Source organism: Myxine glutinosa, chromosome 3 (genome assembly GCF_964187855.1).
Source record: "Myxine glutinosa chromosome 3, kmMyxGlut1.1, whole genome shotgun sequence".
NCBI lineage: Eukaryota > Metazoa > Chordata > Myxini > Myxiniformes > Myxinidae > Myxine > Myxine glutinosa.
Genome location: NC_136263.1, coordinates 141,274,016 through 141,292,780, shown reverse-complemented (window position 1 = coordinate 141,292,780; position 18,765 = coordinate 141,274,016). Strand labels below are relative to the sequence as shown.

The window sequence follows — 18,765 nt, the reverse complement described above, 5'->3', positions numbered from 1 at the left end:
TTTATAACCAGTGCATAATAGAGAAACAGGTCTCCAATTCTTCATGTGTCGCAAATCACCAGCCTTTGGAAGAAGGGACATCACCACTCTTCTCAAACTTAAAGGCAATTCTCCATGAGTCAGTGATGATTCAAGAACATGCATCAGTTCTGGACCTAATAGTTCCCAAAATTCCACATAAAATTCAGCCGGCAGTCCATCGATTCCAGGGGCTCTTCCCGATTCCATTCCAGCCAGGGCTTGCGTTAACTCCTCGAGCGTAATTGGCGAGTCCAATTGAGTCCCGATCTCATCCAATTGATGCACTCCCACTCAATCAATTGAGTATTGACATGGGCATTGAGGAAGTTAGGAGTGGAGGAATGGGTGATCAGAGTGGTGATGGCAATGTACAAAAAAGCATGCACAGCTGTAAGGACAAAGGATGGGAACAGTGGTGAGTTTGAGGTGAAGGTGGGAGTGCATCAGGGGTCGGTACTAAGACCACTACTATTTGTAGCTGTGATGGAAGTGCTGGCTCAGAACGTAAAGGAGGGTTTACCATGGGAGTTGTTGTATGCAGATGATCTGGTGTTGATTGCGGAAAGTATGGATGGACTGAAGGAAAAGATGAACAAGTGGAAGGAATGTAAGGAGACAAAAGGTCTGAAGGTGAATATCGGAAAGACGAAGGTGATGGCAAGTGGTAAAGCATGTGGTGAGGTGGAAAGAACTGGGAAGTGGCCGTGTGCTGTGTGCAGGAAGGGTGTCGGAGTGAACTCCATTCAATGTACAATGTGCGCTGAGTGGGTTCATCAAAAATGTAGGGGTCTGAGAGGGTCATTTACCAGTGTGGCAGCTACATTCAAATGTAAGGTGTGCACAGAGGGAGCTGCAGATGGAGGAAATGTTGAGTTGGATCTTGGAGACGGCGTGAAGCTGGAAGGTGTGAAAACATTTTGTTACCTCGGAGACATGCTGAATGGAGAAGGTGGATCAGACTCGGCAACGGTTGCTCGAGTGAGATGTGCATGGAGGAAGTTTCGGGAACTGAGTGGCGTACTGATGAGGAGGAGAGTGTCGCTGAAGCTGAAGGGAAAGGTGTGAGAAGCATGTGTGAGAAGTGTTATGATTTATGGGAGCGAGACATGGGTAATGAACGTAGAGCAGCAACGAAGGCTGGAAAGGGTGGAAATGCGAATGGTTCGATGGATGTGCGGAGTATCATTGAGAGAGAGGAAGACAAATGATGAATTGCGAAAGATGATGGGAATATTGCCTGTGATTGATGCTGTGAAGAGGAACAGGTCGAGATGGTTTGGTCATGTGTTGAGGAAGGATGAAAGTGACTGGTTGAGAAGAGTGATGGAAATGAATGTAGAAGGAAGTAGAGGACGGGGAAGACCGAGAAAGACTTGGCTAAAGATGGTGGAAGAAGAAATGCGGGCAAGGGGGTTAACAAGGAGAGATGCAGAAAATAGGGCAAAATGGAGAAGATTGTCATGGGGACCGCAAGGCTAACCCCCGCTCTAGCAGGGAAAATGGCCTTAAAATGCATGTTGTATATCCAGCCGCTGGGGCTCAGTTAACGAGGATAGGTGAGAGGTTAAAAGTCTCATTGTTTCATCACAAACAACCTGTTTTGAAAACAGTTTGGAAAGTCTTGAACACATAACCGTCTGTCTCTGTGATTTACAACAGCTCCGCCAGGATTAATTACAGAAAAAATGTTCTTGGGTGCTTTACTGACAGAGTCCAGACGAAAAAAAGCTTTACTCGGGGTATCTAAAACCTTTAAGTTCTTAACCCTTAGTCTGAGCAACAACCCTGCTGCTTTCTCCTGGATTAACTCTCTCAACTGAGTCTTCTTTTCTTGTAATAACTGGAAGTTTCTTGCATTATTATTTTTAGCCAGTTTACCTTCGAGCTGTACAATGTCAGCTTCCAAACAAGTCATTGTTATATTCTTAACATTTGTAATGTTTGCTCTAAACTGTTGACAAAACACACGAATCTGGGCTTTCGTATTGTCCCACCAAAGATTAACTGAAGAAAAAGAGGGCTTTCTTTGGATTTGATTAGCCCAGAAAACTTGGAAAGCTTCTTTAAATAGACCATCTTCTAGAAGACTGGTATTAAATTTCCAGTATGCACTTTTATTTATTGACTGAGGAAAAGGAAACCCCATGGTTACTAAATGATGGTCTGAGAATATTGACGGAAAATAATCCGGAGAGACTATAGCGTTTCTCAAAGGTGGGTTTATAAACCATCGGTCGAGTCTCGCAAAGGACACTCTTCCTCTGGTGATGCGGCTCCAGGTAAACTGAGGTTCATTGGGGAAAAGTACCCTCCATACATCTAGCAAACCAACCCGAGAAAGGAAAAGGGATAAATCAATACATGATTCGGGATGAGGTTCTGCCGAGTTCCTGTCCATTACAGGTTCAAAGGTACAGTTGAAATCACCCCTGATACACACACATTGGTTTAGATCAACTGTCTGCAGGTGATTAATCACAGACGCAAATAGAGCTTTCCATTCTGTGCTCTCACTTGGTGCGTACACATTGAATAATGTGAAATGGAAATTATTAACCACCAGTTCAAGAGAGCTGAATCGGCCTTTAACAATCTCCTGGAAGAGGATTGACTCAGGTACTAGCCCTGGTCGAAGTACGAAAGCAACACCTGCCGAAAAGGAAGACAGGTTGCTAAAAAAGCACTGTCCCCCAAAAACGCGACACCAATCATATTCTACGTTTTGGGTGATGTGCGTTTCCTGCAGTAAAAGTACATCGACATTTTTGCGCCGAAACAAACTTTGCACTTGAGCTTGGCGGTTGGGGTTTGCACCTCCACCGTTAATGTTCAAGGTGCCAAAGGTAATTTGCTTCATTCTTTATCAAAAGGCTTGATTGGGTGTTGCGAAATCTCAAGACCGGCTTTTGTAATAATTTTCCTGAGTCGGTGAAATTGTGACCTTGTTAGTGGAAATTCTTTGCCCTTTCTTGTTATTTCCTTTGCCGATTGAATAAATGAACCTAAATCAGGAAATGTATTCCTGATAACTACATTTCGCCGTCTATAGGTTTCATTCAGAAAGGAGAGTACGAGTTGAGGAGATATCATTGGCTGACTCAACTAAGACTGAGACAACTCGGGCACCTCGTCATCCTCATCAGATTCTGACAAGTCTGACAAGGTACCTCCAGGATCGAGGATGTCGGCTTCCGTGGAAACAATGGGAATTGTCCGGATCTCTGCTGATTCGCTGGAGAGCTCCACTGTGCGATCCACGTTGCCATGGTGATCTTTGTGCTCATCAGAAGTTGAAACCTCGGTTTCATCCTCTTGTGGAGCACAATCTACCGAATCAATGAGCGACTCGGTAACACAGTTTTGAATCTGCATCGGTAGAGCAGCACTGTGGAGGGATGAGTCAGTCACTGTCTGCTCGTTCACAGTGACTGATGTCAATGATCGTAACGGTTCGTTCGAGGGTTCATCAACGTATTCAGCGTTGCAACTTATTTCACCCATATAGCAATTTGCGTCCACAGAGTTGGTACACAAACTTTCAGACATATTATCCTCAATTGCAGCACCTGATTCACTATCCTTTTTTCCAAACCCGATGGAAGCGTGAGGAACACATTGAGGTGTGTGTTCAGCTACACTGGCCTTCTCCAATACCACCTTTTTTGGATTACTGGTAGAAAAATTAGCAACCGACGCCCTTCGTTTTTTAGAACCAATAATAGGGTCCTCCTCCATTCCTTCACTACATGAGGGAATCGCAGCAAAGAAGGTTGTGCGAGTTGGGGTCGCTTCGGTTTCTGTAACAGGAAGTGAAGTGCGATCGTTTTCAAGACTCGGGATATGCGCATCGATGCTGCTATTGTTCGTCTCACTGCAGGAGGGAACAGCAGGAACCGGTAAACTCACAGGATTAACTCCAGTCGAGTGAATAGGAATACGAGTATTCTTATTAGTCAGGTTCACTATGTTTTTTCGTTCAAAATTTTGGTAGATTAGCAAAACTACATTTTTGGAATATTCAGAGCATGAGGAATCCAAAAATTAATGTTTACATTTGCGTAGACACCTTTGCGAAAATGACACTCAGGACAGTGATGAAGATCTGTAAAAGCATATTCCTGCACGGTATAGACCTCGCAGATCCTGTGTATAGGACTTATAGTTCAATCTGATACTACCTATAACTTCCTATAACAACCTATAACTTCAAAGGACTTGCAATATCATGTATTATGTAATACAGTTATATCACAAATATAAAGACAATGGTTTTCAATTACCTTTGTTTGTTGCTTTTCTATAATCCTGAGCACTATTTTGAGGCCTTTATTGGATTCATTGACCCAGAAAACATAGGATTAGCATATTTAATTAAGTCTCTAGGTTGACTAGAAGCCGAGATCGCGCAAAATATGTATTTTATGGCGGCCATTTTCAAAATCCAAAATGGCGGCCATGCAGGTGTCTGTGCAAATGCCAACATTGATTTTCAGATTCTCCATGCTCTGAAGATTCCAAAAATGTACAGGTTTGCTAATCCCAAAATTTTGAAAGAAATTATATTTGTTAACATAGTGAACCTGACTATCTTCATCACTGTCCTGAGTGTCATTTTCGCAAAGGTGTCTACGCAAATGTAAACATGAATTTTTGGATTCCTCATGCTCTGAATATTCCAAAAACGTATAGTTTTGCTAATCTACCAAAATTTTGAACGAAATTATATTTGTTAACATAGTGAACCTGACTATATCCTTTTTACAATCGGTGTCTACGTGACCATTTTCCCGACACTTTGAACACGAAACCTTGGGACAGAAACGTTTAACGTGACCAAAGGCTCCACAGTGAAAGCACGTTAGTGAGGCTGACGAGGCGTACATTTGATACTCCCGATCGTCGGATTTTACTTTAAATGAAATATTTAACCCTGTATCATCACCACGATCGGGAAGTACCATGTAAACTTGGCGACGGAAACTCATAACGTGTTTTATCCTCTCGTCTCGGCTCTTCAGAGGGATCATGGACATTCTCGACACAACTGTTCCATAACGAGAAAGGACTGACATCAGTTTGTCGTTTGATATAAATGGTGGTATGTTTGATACGACGATTTTCATCGCTGGAGTATCCATGGGGGACGCTAACATAAAAACACCACTCTCTGTTGTTAAACCTGCACTCATGACGTCGTGAACAAAGTTTTCTTCGGACACGAAAATAACAACTTTTTGATTCATTCGTGAGGCAGCTCAGACATGTTCGCACCCGATTATTTTCCCCACTGCGAGTACGACATCCTCAGTAAGGACTCCTTCTGGCGGAACACACAAATGCATGCCTCCTCGTTAGGCTATCGAAGGCCTCTAACCGAGAGCGTGCATTCGCCATACCAGCGAATTTAACACCCCCCACTTGTCCGAACCGGACAAGAAGGTATCAAACCTAAATAATCGAACTAAAGTAAGTAATAAACGTGCATTATAAGCACAAAAATGGCTTACAAAGCGCCGTCAAAGCCAGTAGGCCGCACCCAAAATGGGCCCTCTCTCAATCCTCTCTCTCTCGAAGACAACGGTGTAGAATGGATGAAAACAAAATGCCAAAGTACACAGGATGGAAATGGAGAGGGAGGGGGGGGGGGGCAGGACAGGAGGAAATCTCACAACGGACTCACTACAACACAGAGCAGTTGCTCACAGCCGCCATGACGCCACGCCCAACACGAACGGCCTGCAGGGGGCGAGAGAGAGAGAGAGACAGAGAGAGAGACAGAGAAAAAAAAAAGGGTGGGGGGGGGGGGGGGTGAACACATACTTATGGCCTGTGCTGATTGGTGACCCAGTGTGAGCACCGCAGGGAGCGATGCAAGTCTGCCAAGTGAGAAGTGTGAGTCTGCCAAGGATATCAGGGACTATGACTTCCTTTCATTTTTCTTCACCATTTTTCATGATACATTTGGAAAAGAAAGCTGGCTTCACATTGGTGTCATATCCTTGGGTAAAAATTAGACATTACACTTTTGTTTAATCCATGGGCTTTATTTATGATTTCGCATCGGACAAAATGAGGTTTAAAAGTAGAATTTAGCGAATAAATTGTAGTTCGTGATTTAAAAATTAGAATTTATTGAAATCTTGTGGAATACAGTCTGATGGGTTTTTCACCAAGGGTGTTCAATCATTGGTTTGCGCTTCAAAGTCTGCCTTTGGCACCATTGGTTTCATATGCTGAGTGCAAAAATGTTTACACGTCAAACATTTGGAGCACGATAACGTAATTAGTAGCAAGTAAATGTCAAATTTGTAATTATGTTTGTAAGAACGTCAGAGAATGGGTGGATCTCACCGAACAGGTTTTTAGTAGTATATTTTATCGTGCATTGCCTTTGAGGGCTTATTTTCATTTTGAGTTTGTTTGGGTAAGTATTCTCTTGCACATTCATATTAATACTACTTTAAAGAAGTCTCTCATTGCTCTTATTTTTTGTTTGCTTTTAGTAATCAAGTTAATTATATAAAACGATCAAAAATTGAGCTTGATAAATTCTTACAATGTTTCTTCATTATAGTTGTGTATAGCCATGCATATACTTTTAAGCACATTTATTGGTGAGTAGTTCTACTGGGGGGAATGCTGGAAGGATATAGCCGAGAGAGGTACACACACTCACCTCCGCTGCTTAGCCGAGGTTAGAATCTCGACCCAGCTGAATATAAACTGTCACCTTGGTGTTTCTCATGCAGGGCGATTCATCAGTGTGTGTTCCATCGGAAAGACGTTAAGTCGGGAGGACCCGTCTACCAGCACTGGTCATTGGTGGATGTTAAAGTTCCCACGGTGTGCTTCGCAAAGAACAAGTGAGTTATTGCCAGCACCCTGAAAAATTCAAATTTCCTGTCAGACGAATGTCAGGCCTGGCCAGCCTGTTCATGAACAATGGGCCAAAAACTTTACTCAGCCAATAACGTGGGAATGATTGGGGCAACTAGAGAAAGCAGCAGTAGTAGTAATAGTAGTAGGAGTAGGAGTAGTATAATTGTACTTTTAGAATACAGTAAAGGAATAGGGCGCAGGAGAGGATGCATGAGGTGGAACATATGGATACAGAAAGGAAGTCTCAAGAGGGAAAACTGGAAATTTGCAAGCGGGACGTATTGGGGGTTAACGAGGGTAGAAAAGATCATTGTTTTGGAATGAGGACGATCTGAGATGGTGGTGAACAGCCGTCTTGAAAAGCTGGAGAAAGGAATGAGATTTAAGAGGATGTGGAAGTTGGTTCCAAAAGTGGGAGAAAAGAGGAACAAATGAGTGGTGAGCAGTGATCCTGGATTTTGTGAGTTTCACCAGAAGGTGTTGTTGGTGGACCATGTGAGCCATGCAGGAGCTTGGGAGTGGAAGGGGGTGACAAAGCCAGCATGGAAAGAGCAGATGGTGCAAGACCAGGAATGAAGCAGTAGAAGACAGAGAAGCCACCGACCTGTCTGCAATGACTACAGTCACGTGAAAAAGTAAGTACACCCCATGAAAAGTTTTGACTTTTTCAACATATTTCAACATACAGCTATTTGATCTTCATTTCAACAATATTGATAGATAAAGGTGATATAATATAACACATATCATGAAACATTTACATTTTGTCATCCATTGTATAATTTAAATAAACATAAATGCAAATTTCGCATGTGGAAAAAGTAAGTACACCCTTGGCTCTAATAGGTGGTATTGCCCTCTTTGGCAGAAACAACCTCAAGTAGGCGTTTCTTAGAACTGTCTACCAGTCTCTGACATTGACTGGGAGAAATTTTTGCCCACTCCTCCATGCAGAATTCTTTCAGCTGTGCGATGATTGAGGGGTTCCTTGCATGCACAGCTCGTTTAAAATCCCCCCACAACATCTCGATGGGATTTAGATCCGGGCTTTGACTTGGCCATTCCAGAACCCTCCATTTCTTTCTTTTCAGCCATTCCTTGGTGGATTTACTGGTGTGTTTAGGGTCATTGTCATGTTGCAAGGTCCACCTTCTGTTGAGCTTCAACTTTCTGACAAATGGCCTCGCATTATCCTCAAGCACCCTCTGGTACAATGAAGAATTCATAGTGGATTCTATGATGGTGAGCTGCCCAGGCCCTGATGCAGCAAAGCTGCCCCAAACCATAATATTTCCACCACCATGCTTTACAGTTGGCATCAGGTTCTTGTGGTCAAATGCTGTCTTTGGTTTTCGCCAAACATGTCTTCTGGTACTGTGGCCAAATAGCCCTACCATTGACTCATCTGTCCAGAGCACATTGTTCCAGAAGTGCTGGTCTTTGCCTCGGTGTTCATTGGCAAACTTTAGTCTTGCCCTGATGTTCTTTCTGGACAGCAAAGGTTTCCTCCTGGCACATCTCCCATGTAGATCAAATTTGTGCAGCCTCTATCTAATGGTAGACTCGTGCACTTTGACATCAACAGTGGCAAGAGCTACCTGTAGGTCCCGTGATGACATTCTGGGGTTCTTAGAGACTTATTTCAGCATCTTGCGGTCTGCTCTCGGGCTGAACTTGCTGGGGCGGCCTGGCCTGAACAAGTTGGCAGTTGTTTGGAATCTTCTCCACTTGTAGATGATCTTCCGGACAGTCGAATGATTGATTTCAAATTGTTTGGAGATCTTTTTAAATCCCTTCCCAGCCTCGTATGCATCTATAACCTTCTTTCTGAAGGCCTCAGAGAGCTCTTTTGATCTCGGCATGGTGACGCCACACACTTCAACAACAAAAAGCAAACCAAATTAAATGTCTGAGGTTTAAATAAGACAGGTTCCTCCAAGATCCTCTCTAACGATGTTCTAATCATTTGCACCTGAGCTGGTGCACCTGACTCTAATTTTGGGTATTTGAAGTAGTGATAAATGTAGGGGTGTACTTACTTTTTCCACATGTGAAATTTGCATTTATGTTTATTTAAATTATCCAATGGACTACAAAATGTAAATGTTTCATGATATTTGTTATATTATATCACCTTTATCTATCAATATTGTTGAAATGAAAATCAAATGGCTGTATGTTGAAATATGTTGAAAAAGTCAAAACTTTACATGGGGTGTACTTACTTTTTCACGTGACTGTAAGTGATGGACCCTTAGACTCAGCTTCATCGTGGGAGATTCAAATAATCTTGAAGACCTTTGTTTCCACAGCATCAAGATGAGCAAGATGTGAGGCAGTGGAACTAGCCCAGAATGGAGAGAGGTACTCCATCAAGTTGCAGATGAAATACTTGTAGGTGGATAGTTCAGGTGTGCCAAGGAAGGACTTTGTACGACAGATGATGCCCAGTCGGCGGCTGGCTTTGGAGGCCAAATTTGAAATGTGGTTTACCCAAGAAAGATCATGGCTGATAGTGAGCCCCAGGAGTTTGAATGACTGAGCTTCCTCAAGAGGCTTGTTAAGAAAGTAGATGGGAGGGTTTGCCAGACAGTCATTTTGGAGAGAGATAATGAGAGTGTGAGATTTGTCACGATTGAAAGACATATTTTTGGTGTTTGACCAGTTTATGATTTTTTTTACACATCTGAAGAGAAGGGAGAGGCTGCAGCAAGCCTGTCTGAAGGATGAGGGATGTTACGGCAGAGGGAGGAGTCATCAGCAAATAAATAAAGAGGATATTGCAGAGAGAGTCAGAGGTAATTATTGATGAAGATCAGGAAAAGCACTGGGCCCAGAACACTGCCTTGGAGTACTCCAGCCTTTACCGGGAGAGATGAAAGGATTCCATTGAGTGCCACACATTGGCTACAAAGAGTAGAGGAAGTTAGTAAACCATGTGTGGAGTGGGCCTTCGATGCAATAGGCAGACAATTCGGAGAGTAAAGCATGATGCCAGACTATATCAAAAATACGAGCTTCAGTGCATTCAGAAAGTATTCAGACCCCTTCCCTTTTGTCACATTTTGTTATGTTGCAGCCTTATGCTGAAATCGTTTAAATTCATTTTTTCCCTCATCAATCTACACTCAATACCCCATAATGACAAAGAGAAAACAGGATTTTAGAAAGTTTTGAAAATTTATTAAAAAGAAAAAACTGAAATAGCACATTGACATAAGTATTCATACCCTTTGCTATGACACTTGAAATTTAGCTCAGGTGCCTCCCATTTCTCTTGATCATCTTTGAGATGTTTCTACACCTTGATTGGAGTCCACCTGTAGTAAATTCAATTGATTGGACATGATTTGGAAAGGCACACACCTGTCTATATAAGTTCGCACAGCTGACAATGCATATCAGAGCAAAAACCAAGCCATGAGGTCGAAGGAACTGCCTGCAGAGCTCAGAGACAGGATTGTGTCGAGGCACAGATCTGGGGAAGCCTACAAAAAAATTTCTGCTGCATTGAAGCTTCCCAAGAGCACAGTGGCCTCCATAATTCTTAAATTGAAGAAGTTTGGAACAACCAAGACTCTTCCTAGAGCTGGCCGCCCGGCCAAACCGAGCAATCGGGGGAGAAGGGCCTTGGTAAGAGAGGTGACCAAGAACCCGATGGTCACTCTGGCTGAGCTCCAGAGATCCTGTGTGGAGATGGGGGAAACTTCCAGAAGGACAACCATCACTGCAACACTCCACCGATCTGGGCTTTTTGGCAGAGTGGCCAGACGGAAGCCTCTCCTCAGTGAACGACACATGAAAGCCCAAAGAATCTTGTTTCTCACAGTCTGAGAGTCCTTTAGGTGCTTTTTTGCTTTTTGCCTTTAGGTGCCCGATTGCTCAAGGTGTAGAAACATCTCAAAGATGATCAAGAGAAATGGGAGGCACCTGAGCTAAATTTCAAGTGTCATAGCAAAGGGTATGAATACCTATGTCAATGTGATATTTCGGTTTTTTCTTTTTAATAAATTTGCAAAACTTTCTAAAATCCTGTTTTCTCTTTGTCATTATGGGGTATTGAGTGTAGATTGATGAGGGAAAAAATGAATTTAAACGATTTCAGCATAAGGCTGCAACATAACAAAATGTGAAAAAAGTGAAGGGGTCTGAATACTTTCTGAATGCACTGTATGTCCAAAGAGATGGACCTGATCTCATCTCTGACAATGAGGGCCTCCATGGGTTTGAATCAGCATGTCCAGGGTGAAGTGACCTGTTCTGGAACCAAATTGGTGATCTGAGATTAGGTTGTTGGAGAAAAGGAAAGATTTCATATCCACTGCGATGATGGATTTCATGACCTTGTTGATGATTGGAAGTAGGCTGATAGGTCTATAGCTAAGGGGATCAGTTTTTGCACTTTTTATCTCTTTCAGTGGTGTTAGCTGATTCCCAAGCAGATGGAAAATGACCTAGCGCAAATGTCAGGGGGAAAAGGGCAGAGAGAGGATGTGCAAAAGCGGTAGAGCAGGTTTTTAGGACAAGTGAGCTGATGCCATCCGGTCCAGTCGCAGAGTCAGATTTGAAGGTTGAAAGAACCTTCAAGTGCAGAAGGCACAAAGTCCAGGAGCAGTTGGGAACGACAAGGAAGGATGGGTACCGAGAGTGAGGAGTTGGGAACACAAGAATTGGAAGCAAACACAGAATTGAGGCATTCGGCCTTCTCATGAGCGAAGTTGGCTGTGGAGCTATTTGAAGAGAGAGAAGGGATGGTGGAGAAGTATACATCAGAGAAGCTTAACAAGATGCCACCAGGTTATAGAGGGTGACAAGTTTGAAATGTCGTTCTTGAGGTTGGACAGATGTTGTTTTCTGGCTCTTCTGAGAGTGGATACACACTTGTTGCAAACTTTTTGGTATGCACCGAGATTGCCTTTGGTCGGATTAGCCTTTCAGGAAGAGAAGGCAAATTGTTTCAAAGCAACTGCCCCGCCACAGGATTCAGTGCACCATGGATGGGAAGAAGGGTACGATAATTGAAGACGAGATGGGATGAAGATGAGTGAGAGTAGGTTTCTGTGGAAGAATTCCCAGGATGAGTTAACATCAGGGTCAGTAGATATGGGAGACGAGTCCTGAAGAGGGAAGGCTGCTTACAGTCCCTGCTATTCTGCTTGAGTGAAATGCCAGACTTGCTAGTGTTGAGGCAGCTCTATGAGAATAGCCAGAGAAATGTTGACACTCATAAGCATATGATCAGATGAACCAATTGGATCAGAGGAATTGCAGGCGACATTTACAGGAAAGTTAGTCATCACCAATTACAGAAGGGAGGATTTGCTATTGGGAGAAATCAGGTTTGGAAAGCTCACAGATTAAGTCAGTTGCATGGGAGTCACAGATGACCTTTGCTGAAGTGCCATGGCTGGTGAGAGAGGTACCCAAAACCTAGCCAAGTTGGATGGTGACAATTTAAATTGGTCCAGGTGAGGAAGAGAGAGTTGCGATGAGTGGTTTAAAGTCTGTCCATGTTGTCTGAGAGAGAGAGAAGTATATTGAGGCATCACTGTTAGGCGGACGGTACAACATACAGATGAACAGGAAGTGGGAGCAGAGGGGAAGTCACAGCGAGATGTACTCCTGGGGGTTGGGCGGTGTCAGGTCAGTACATGAAATTGAGTTATTGATGTAAAGTGCAATTCTGCCACCGGGGCATGGTTCAGGCCTATCAAATCAGGGAAGACAATAACCAGGGAGAAACACGAAGGAGTCGGGGACGTCCTGTGGGAAGAAGGATTCTGTTAAACAGATGATGTCTGATTTATCGACAGCAGCATGGATTGAGAGATCTATCAGGTGAGAGAGGAGACCTTGGATGTTTGAGATCCACACAGTGAGAGATAGGCGGGGAGGAGGTGTTGGAATGGTGCAGGATGGGGCAGAAGCTTTGTGGGGGCAATGTGAGGCTTTGGGTGTGGGGGGAGGGGTGGGCCTGTGGCTGCGGGGGAAGGTTTGAGTGTATGGTGTGTGTGTGTGGGAATGTTTGAGTGTGTGGAACATGGGGGAAGGTTTGAGCGTATGGGTGTGGGGGAAGGTTTGAGTGTATGAGGTGCATGGGAAGGTTTGAGTGTGTGAGATGCATGGGAAGGTTTGAGTGTGTGAGATGCATGGGAAGGTTTGAGTGTGTGAGGTACATCTGGGAAGGATTGAGTGTGTGGGGTGTGGAGAAATGTTTGTGGGTGTGGGATGTGGGGTGCAGAGAAGCTTGAGTGTGTGGGTGTGGGGGGGATGTTTGTGGGTTTGGGGTGTGGGGAAATGTTTGTGGGTGTGGGATGTGGGGTGCAGAGAAGCTTGAGTGTGTGGGTGTGGGGGGGATGTTTGTGGGTTTGGGGTGTGGAGAAATGTTTGTGGGTGTGGGATGTGGGGTGCAGAGAAGCTTGAGTGTGTGGGTGTGGGGGGGATGTTTGTGGGTTTGGGGTGTGGGGAAATGTTTGTGTGTATTTGGTCGGGTGTAGTGGAAGGTTTGAGTGTGTGGGTTGTGGGGGAATGTTTGTGTGTGGGGGGGGGGGGGGGGGAAGGTTGAGTGTGTAGGGTGTGGGAGAAGATTGTATGTTTGTGTGTGTGTGTGGGCTGTGGGGGAATGTTGAGTCTGCGTGGTGCGGTGAAAGTTTGAGTCTGTGAGGTGTGAGGGAAGATTTTAGAGGGTAGGGTGAGGGGGAAGCATTTAGGGGATGGAGTGTGGGGGAAGCATTAAGGGGGTAGGGTGAGGAGGAAGCATTAAGAGTGGGTGAGGAGGAATGCAGAAAGGGGGGGGGGGCACGAAGCATTGAGGGTTGTGTTGGAGTGGATGCTTTTCTGATTTCAAATTCCCAACTTTGACAAATGGAGATAAAGATCATGGGATGGGAAATTATAATGCTTATTAAATGCAAGGAGAAACACTGCACTGTATGCTGCGGGGTGAGGAGGTGGAGGGAAGGGGTGGGGTGGGGAGGTTGGTGGAGGAGGCTCAAAGTAAACACCTCATAAAAAATAATCCTTTTGAAGAAGACATATATATTGTGGTTGAGAAGATCATGTGTATAGCATTTATGAAGGCAATTATACAAGGGTTGAAATGCATTATTTAAATTTAAAAAAATAATAAGCCTTTATATTTAATGTAGATTCAGTTTTGGAGAAAAGAGGAGAGGGTGAATAACCAGGAGCAGAAGGAAATTGAATTGAAATGAGAATCGTTATGGAATGATTGAGTGAACTATAAAGTTTTTTTTTTTTTTTTTTTGATTTTTTTTTAAACGACGACAGAAAATAGAGCATAGTATTTAGGATATATTATCAATATATCCTCAATACTCAGATTGAGCAATGAGGATAGTGTTAAGTAAAAGCAAGATACAATGGGATAGTGTTGAGGAAAAGCAAGATACACTTTATATCCGAGAGAAGAGCCTTGATAAAACGAAAGAAATACCACGAAACAAGAATTAATTAACATGGAACATTGCACGGAATAAAACAGCTACACCGAGACAAATGACACAACATAAAACATGACGAATCAGGTTTGGAAAACTCAGCTTTGGTGAGGTGGAATCAGTAACTACAGATTCAACCAACACGTGAAAACATTTCCGAACCGGAAGCTCAAAGCGTTAGCTTAGAGCCTTCAAATAAAGAGCCATTAGTGTCACGAGCCTTGAAATAAACTACATTTTTACAATCTGCACTCGAATGTTTATGTCAAAATATAACAAGTTAGACACTGTGTTGTCAATTCTAACCGGGTTTTTTTCTTCAACAGCCATCAGATAAAATTGCCCGTGAGGTATTGAAAATACCACATCACCTGTACGAAACCACTCATTGGATTGCAAAATGTATTTCCGAAACAACTGTTGTTCAATCCACACTCTGCGTGGTCTCATTATCTTTGGAAATGCCGTACTACTGGTAGGTCGAACGATTGTCATCCATTTATACAAGCAAATGGCTGTTCCCAAAGCATACTTTCATACTGTAGGAGCTGCGCTCCAACGCAAATCGGAAGAATGGACGCGACAAAAAGCTGGAATTCGTCCGAGTTTCTTTATTGTGTAAAATCAACTCTGGTACTCTGAAAAGCCCGTTTATCGGGCAACAATATATATACACATTATCCCGGAGCGTTTGCCCGGGAAAGGCGAGACCGGGCGTCCTGGGCGAAACCTGGAAAGGCGAGTCTGGACATGCCCGGGCATCCTGGACGAAGCCTGGCAAGTCGAGAGCGGGCATGCCCGGGCGTCCTGGACGAGCCCTGGAAAGGCGAGGCTGGGCGAGGCTGGGCGTGCCCGGGCGTCCTGGGCGAGCCCTGGAAAGGCGAGACCGGGCGTGCCCGGGCGTCCTGGGCGAGCCCGGCATGGTGATCGCTCCGCGTCCTCGGTAGGTGCAAGGCGATTGTGTGAACCCAGCGGTAGCCGCTACAATACTGACATTTTTGTTTCATCCTTTCACAGCTATGCGGCCTGGCACTGATGGCCGTGGGTATTTGGGTGACGACTGACCCGGATAAGCTGTATCCATATCTAGAAACTTCTGGAAACAGTGCCATATTTATAGCAGCTTTGGGTATCCATGCAGCATGGACAATGAGAAGATCGAGAATGCTGGCCGTAAGTATTATCCTTGAAGTCCTGTATGATCCAAAGTTATTGAAGAAGAAAATGATTGTTGATATTTAATTATTAACAAACTCTATTTTCAGTACATCATACTCACTTTGATCATCTTCGTCTTTGAAGCGGCTTCATGCATCATTGCACTTGCACATCAACATTATGTGAGATTAAAGCCCTTCTTCTTCTGATCTTGAATATATTGTGGCCAGTTGACGCAGGTGCGATACGTTTTCACATTAACGCTGACTGTTCACAGATCCTCTCGCATTCGGAAAAGCATCTGGAACAAATGCTTTCACAATACGGAGATGATGATCGGGGCACAAACATGTGGGACGAGATGATGAAACAGGTAAAGATGAAGCCAAAGAGATGACATTTTCTAATTCACAAAATGCTGTTGCACATCTGAGATTAGAATTTTCTGCAAGGGTAACGAGACAAATGCAAAACCCAATGTGTTCTTTTCTTTACCAGCAACAATGTTGTGGAGTCAATGGACCAATTGACTGGCTCACATACACATCCAAGTTCTCAATAAAAAACAATTTTAACGATTCTTCACACCCTTGGCCAAACAATTGCTGCAAACGCAACAACAACGATGAATTCAGCTCCATCTCTCGATGCATGCAAGGGGATTTGAATCATCTCAACGACAATGTGAGTACTGCTCCATTAAAAATTACCAATTGCGCAATATATATTTTTTCACATCCAATAAAATTGCATCTGCCTCTAATTAATTGGTAGGGTAAGAGTATGGTGCATTGGTGCAATTAACAAGAAAAATCTCTCTTAGCTTTTCTCTTGCACGTTTCCCTCTAAGTGACAAGTGTAGTTCATAATTATTGGGCCTAATGTAAAATAACAACTGAAACACGGTCATGTTAACACTAGTCAGAGTATAACTGGCTATTCAGTATCATTAAAAACATTGTAACAGGTTTAGGTGAATTGTTTAATTTTAATGAATTCACGTTTTGTTTATTCTTCACAAACAGGGATGCTATCATGCATACAAAGCGACAATACAGAAATACATACTTCCTTTGGCTTGGTTGGGATTTGCCATTCTTTTGTGGGCAGTAAGTACACAATGTTTCAGATACTTTTGGTATAATTGATATATGAAGGGTGATTGGTTAGTCTATAGTTTGGCACAATAATAGAACTGTTGTTTTATACTTCTTTGTTTTCCAATTAACTTTCTAATGCCTAATTCCTTTTGATCTGTTTTAGGTTTTACTAAGTGATCAATCAGTCATTTTATTTTCCTATTCTGATGTTAGGCTTACCAATTAACCCTCCTTCATAACATATCCCGGGCATTTATGCAAAATTCGGTGGAGATTGGGCTGATCGTCCTTTTTTTCGATGATTTTTAGACACACACATACACTCCTCGCTCATACTATATATAATCTATATTATAATAGGCGTAGGTGATCCGTCTGTCCGGGGGTGTGGCTTAGTCCGTTTGCAGAGTAGCTCCACCCATAGCTCCACCCATTCTTGGAGAGGCTTCATGTAAACAAATATCCACCATTTTATTAACTCGAATAGCTTTGAGGCCTGTTTAGTTAGGCCCGTGCTGTCTTTCTCTCTCACACAGGTTTATTTCAACTCCAATTCGATATATCATTTCATTTTTAACAGTCGCTAACATAGGTTTAGACTCTGTTGAAAAAAAACGGGAAGAAAATCCGATGAAAGTTTCCGTTTATAGAACGAAATGAATTCTCAAAGGCCTGTAAAATAAAGGCCATTCATTGAGTCACCCTCACGATTTTATCGAATTCACCATCTGATTTAATTTTTATCGATGGTTTTAGACTCGGTGTCAGAAATAATTGAGAACATTCACGCACACATGTGAAAAGGCAGAGATATATTTTTTTAAAATCGCGCCATGATAATACACGAAAATACACCGCCTAAAATAACAGTCGGGGAAAATGTCGACATATATAAAAAATTCGCTTTTTCTTTTCCGTTAAGATATATTACTTTTCCGTTTGATGACAGTCGTCACAAAAACGTGAACAATGATGCCGACATATATTTCTTCGTTCTTATTTCATTCAACATTATTATCCGGAAGTAAAGGTTCACGTGTGAAAAAACAAACTCCATTTCACGTGTGCATGGACGTGTAATTCACATTTGTAAAATATATAAATTAACAGACGGGAAATTGCTGAGAGATATTTCTTCGTTTTTATTTTATTAGTTACGAGCAGAAGTACCCGGCGTTGCCGGGCGGAGGAGGGAGGAGGGAGAAGGGAGGAGGGAGGGGCACGTACACTTTAAACATGTATATACATGTGGGATGTGGGATATATACATGTGCCGTGGGACATATGTAGGTGTACGTGTGTGTGTGTGTGTGTGTATACATGTGTGTGTGTTTGTGTGTGTGTATGCGTGTGTGTGTGTGTGTGTGTGTGTGTGTGTGTGTGTGTGTGTGCATACTGCATATGTGCATATATACATTATATGTGTGTGTGTATGTGTATGCATGTGTGTCGGTGCACATGTGTGTCCTGCATGTGTGTGTATATGTGTGTGTGTACGTCTGTGTGTATGTGTGTGTGTATATATATATACATATATACTAGCAGAAGTACCCGGCATTGCCGGGCGGGGGAGGAGGAGGGGAGGGGGAAGAGGAGGGAGGGGAACGGAGGGGAGGGGGAAGAGGAGGGGAGGGGAACGGGGGGGGGAGGGGGGGAGGGGGAAGGGGGGGGGAGGGGGGAAGGGGAAGAGGGGGAAGGGGGGAGGGGAGGGTGTGGGGGTGCCCGGGGGGAAGAAGGGCCCCTCCCCTCACCCCCTCCCCCCTTCCCCCTCCCCCCCCTCCCCCCCTTCCCCCTCCCCCCCCTTCCCCCCTTCCCCCTCCCCTCCCTCCCCGTTCCCCCCCGTTCCCCTCCCCTCATCTTCCCCCTCCCCCCCCGTTCCCCTCCCCTCATCTTCCCCCCTCCCCTCCTCCTCCCCCTTAACACCAGGGGGGTTGACTCAGCTTGTCATCCTACCGAGGTCGGCAAATTGAGTACCAGTTCACTGGTAATTCCCTGTGTGCCGCAAGAGACGAACAGGGTTGGCGGCACGAACCCGGAAGTCGGAACTCATTGTCATCAAATAAATGTAGCATGTATGTTTCACTCTCTGTCACATGCCGTTGGTCCCATGTCAATCGGATGAAGTTGAAAAATTAACATTACGAAGT

At 43.8% G+C, this 18,765-nt stretch overlaps 1 protein-coding gene across 5 annotated transcripts; it reads left to right on the top strand.

Moving 5' to 3' along the window:
- Positions 1-5,768: 5,768 nt before the first annotated feature.
- Positions 5,769-16,698, top strand: LOC137412428 (uroplakin-1a-like). 5 transcript variants are annotated; one of them, XM_078774637.1, is made up of 8 exons: positions 5,769-5,913; positions 6,771-6,884; positions 14,687-14,835; positions 15,378-15,533; positions 15,626-15,700; positions 15,796-15,891; positions 16,017-16,202; positions 16,544-16,698. In XM_078774637.1, the coding sequence occupies exons 3-8, from the start codon at positions 14,761-14,763 to the stop codon at positions 16,664-16,666; spliced, it is 711 nt and encodes a 236-aa protein (XP_078630763.1). In that variant the 5' UTR covers positions 5,769-5,913; positions 6,771-6,884; positions 14,687-14,760; the 3' UTR covers positions 16,667-16,698. The 5 variants fall into 5 exon arrangements, with proteins under 5 accessions (XP_078630763.1, XP_078630762.1, XP_078630765.1 ...); XM_078774636.1 differs by lacking the exon at positions 5,769-5,913 and adding an exon at positions 6,273-6,445; XM_078774635.1 differs by lacking the exon at positions 5,769-5,913 and adding an exon at positions 6,462-6,635.
- The last annotated feature ends 2,067 nt before the right edge of the window (positions 16,699-18,765 follow it).

Bases quoted from the DNA above. Each gene is read 5' to 3' on its own strand.
- LOC137412428 (XM_078774637.1), top strand. From the start codon at position 14,761: ATGTATTTCCGAAACAACTGTTGTTCAATCCACACTCTGCGTGGTCTC. The intron at 15,892-16,016 runs GTAAAGATGAAG...TTTCTTTACCAG, and splicing joins GGGACGAGATGATGAAACAG to CAACAATGTTGTGGAGTCAA. The intron at 16,203-16,543 runs GTGAGTACTGCT...CTTCACAAACAG, and splicing joins TGAATCATCTCAACGACAAT to GGATGCTATCATGCATACAA.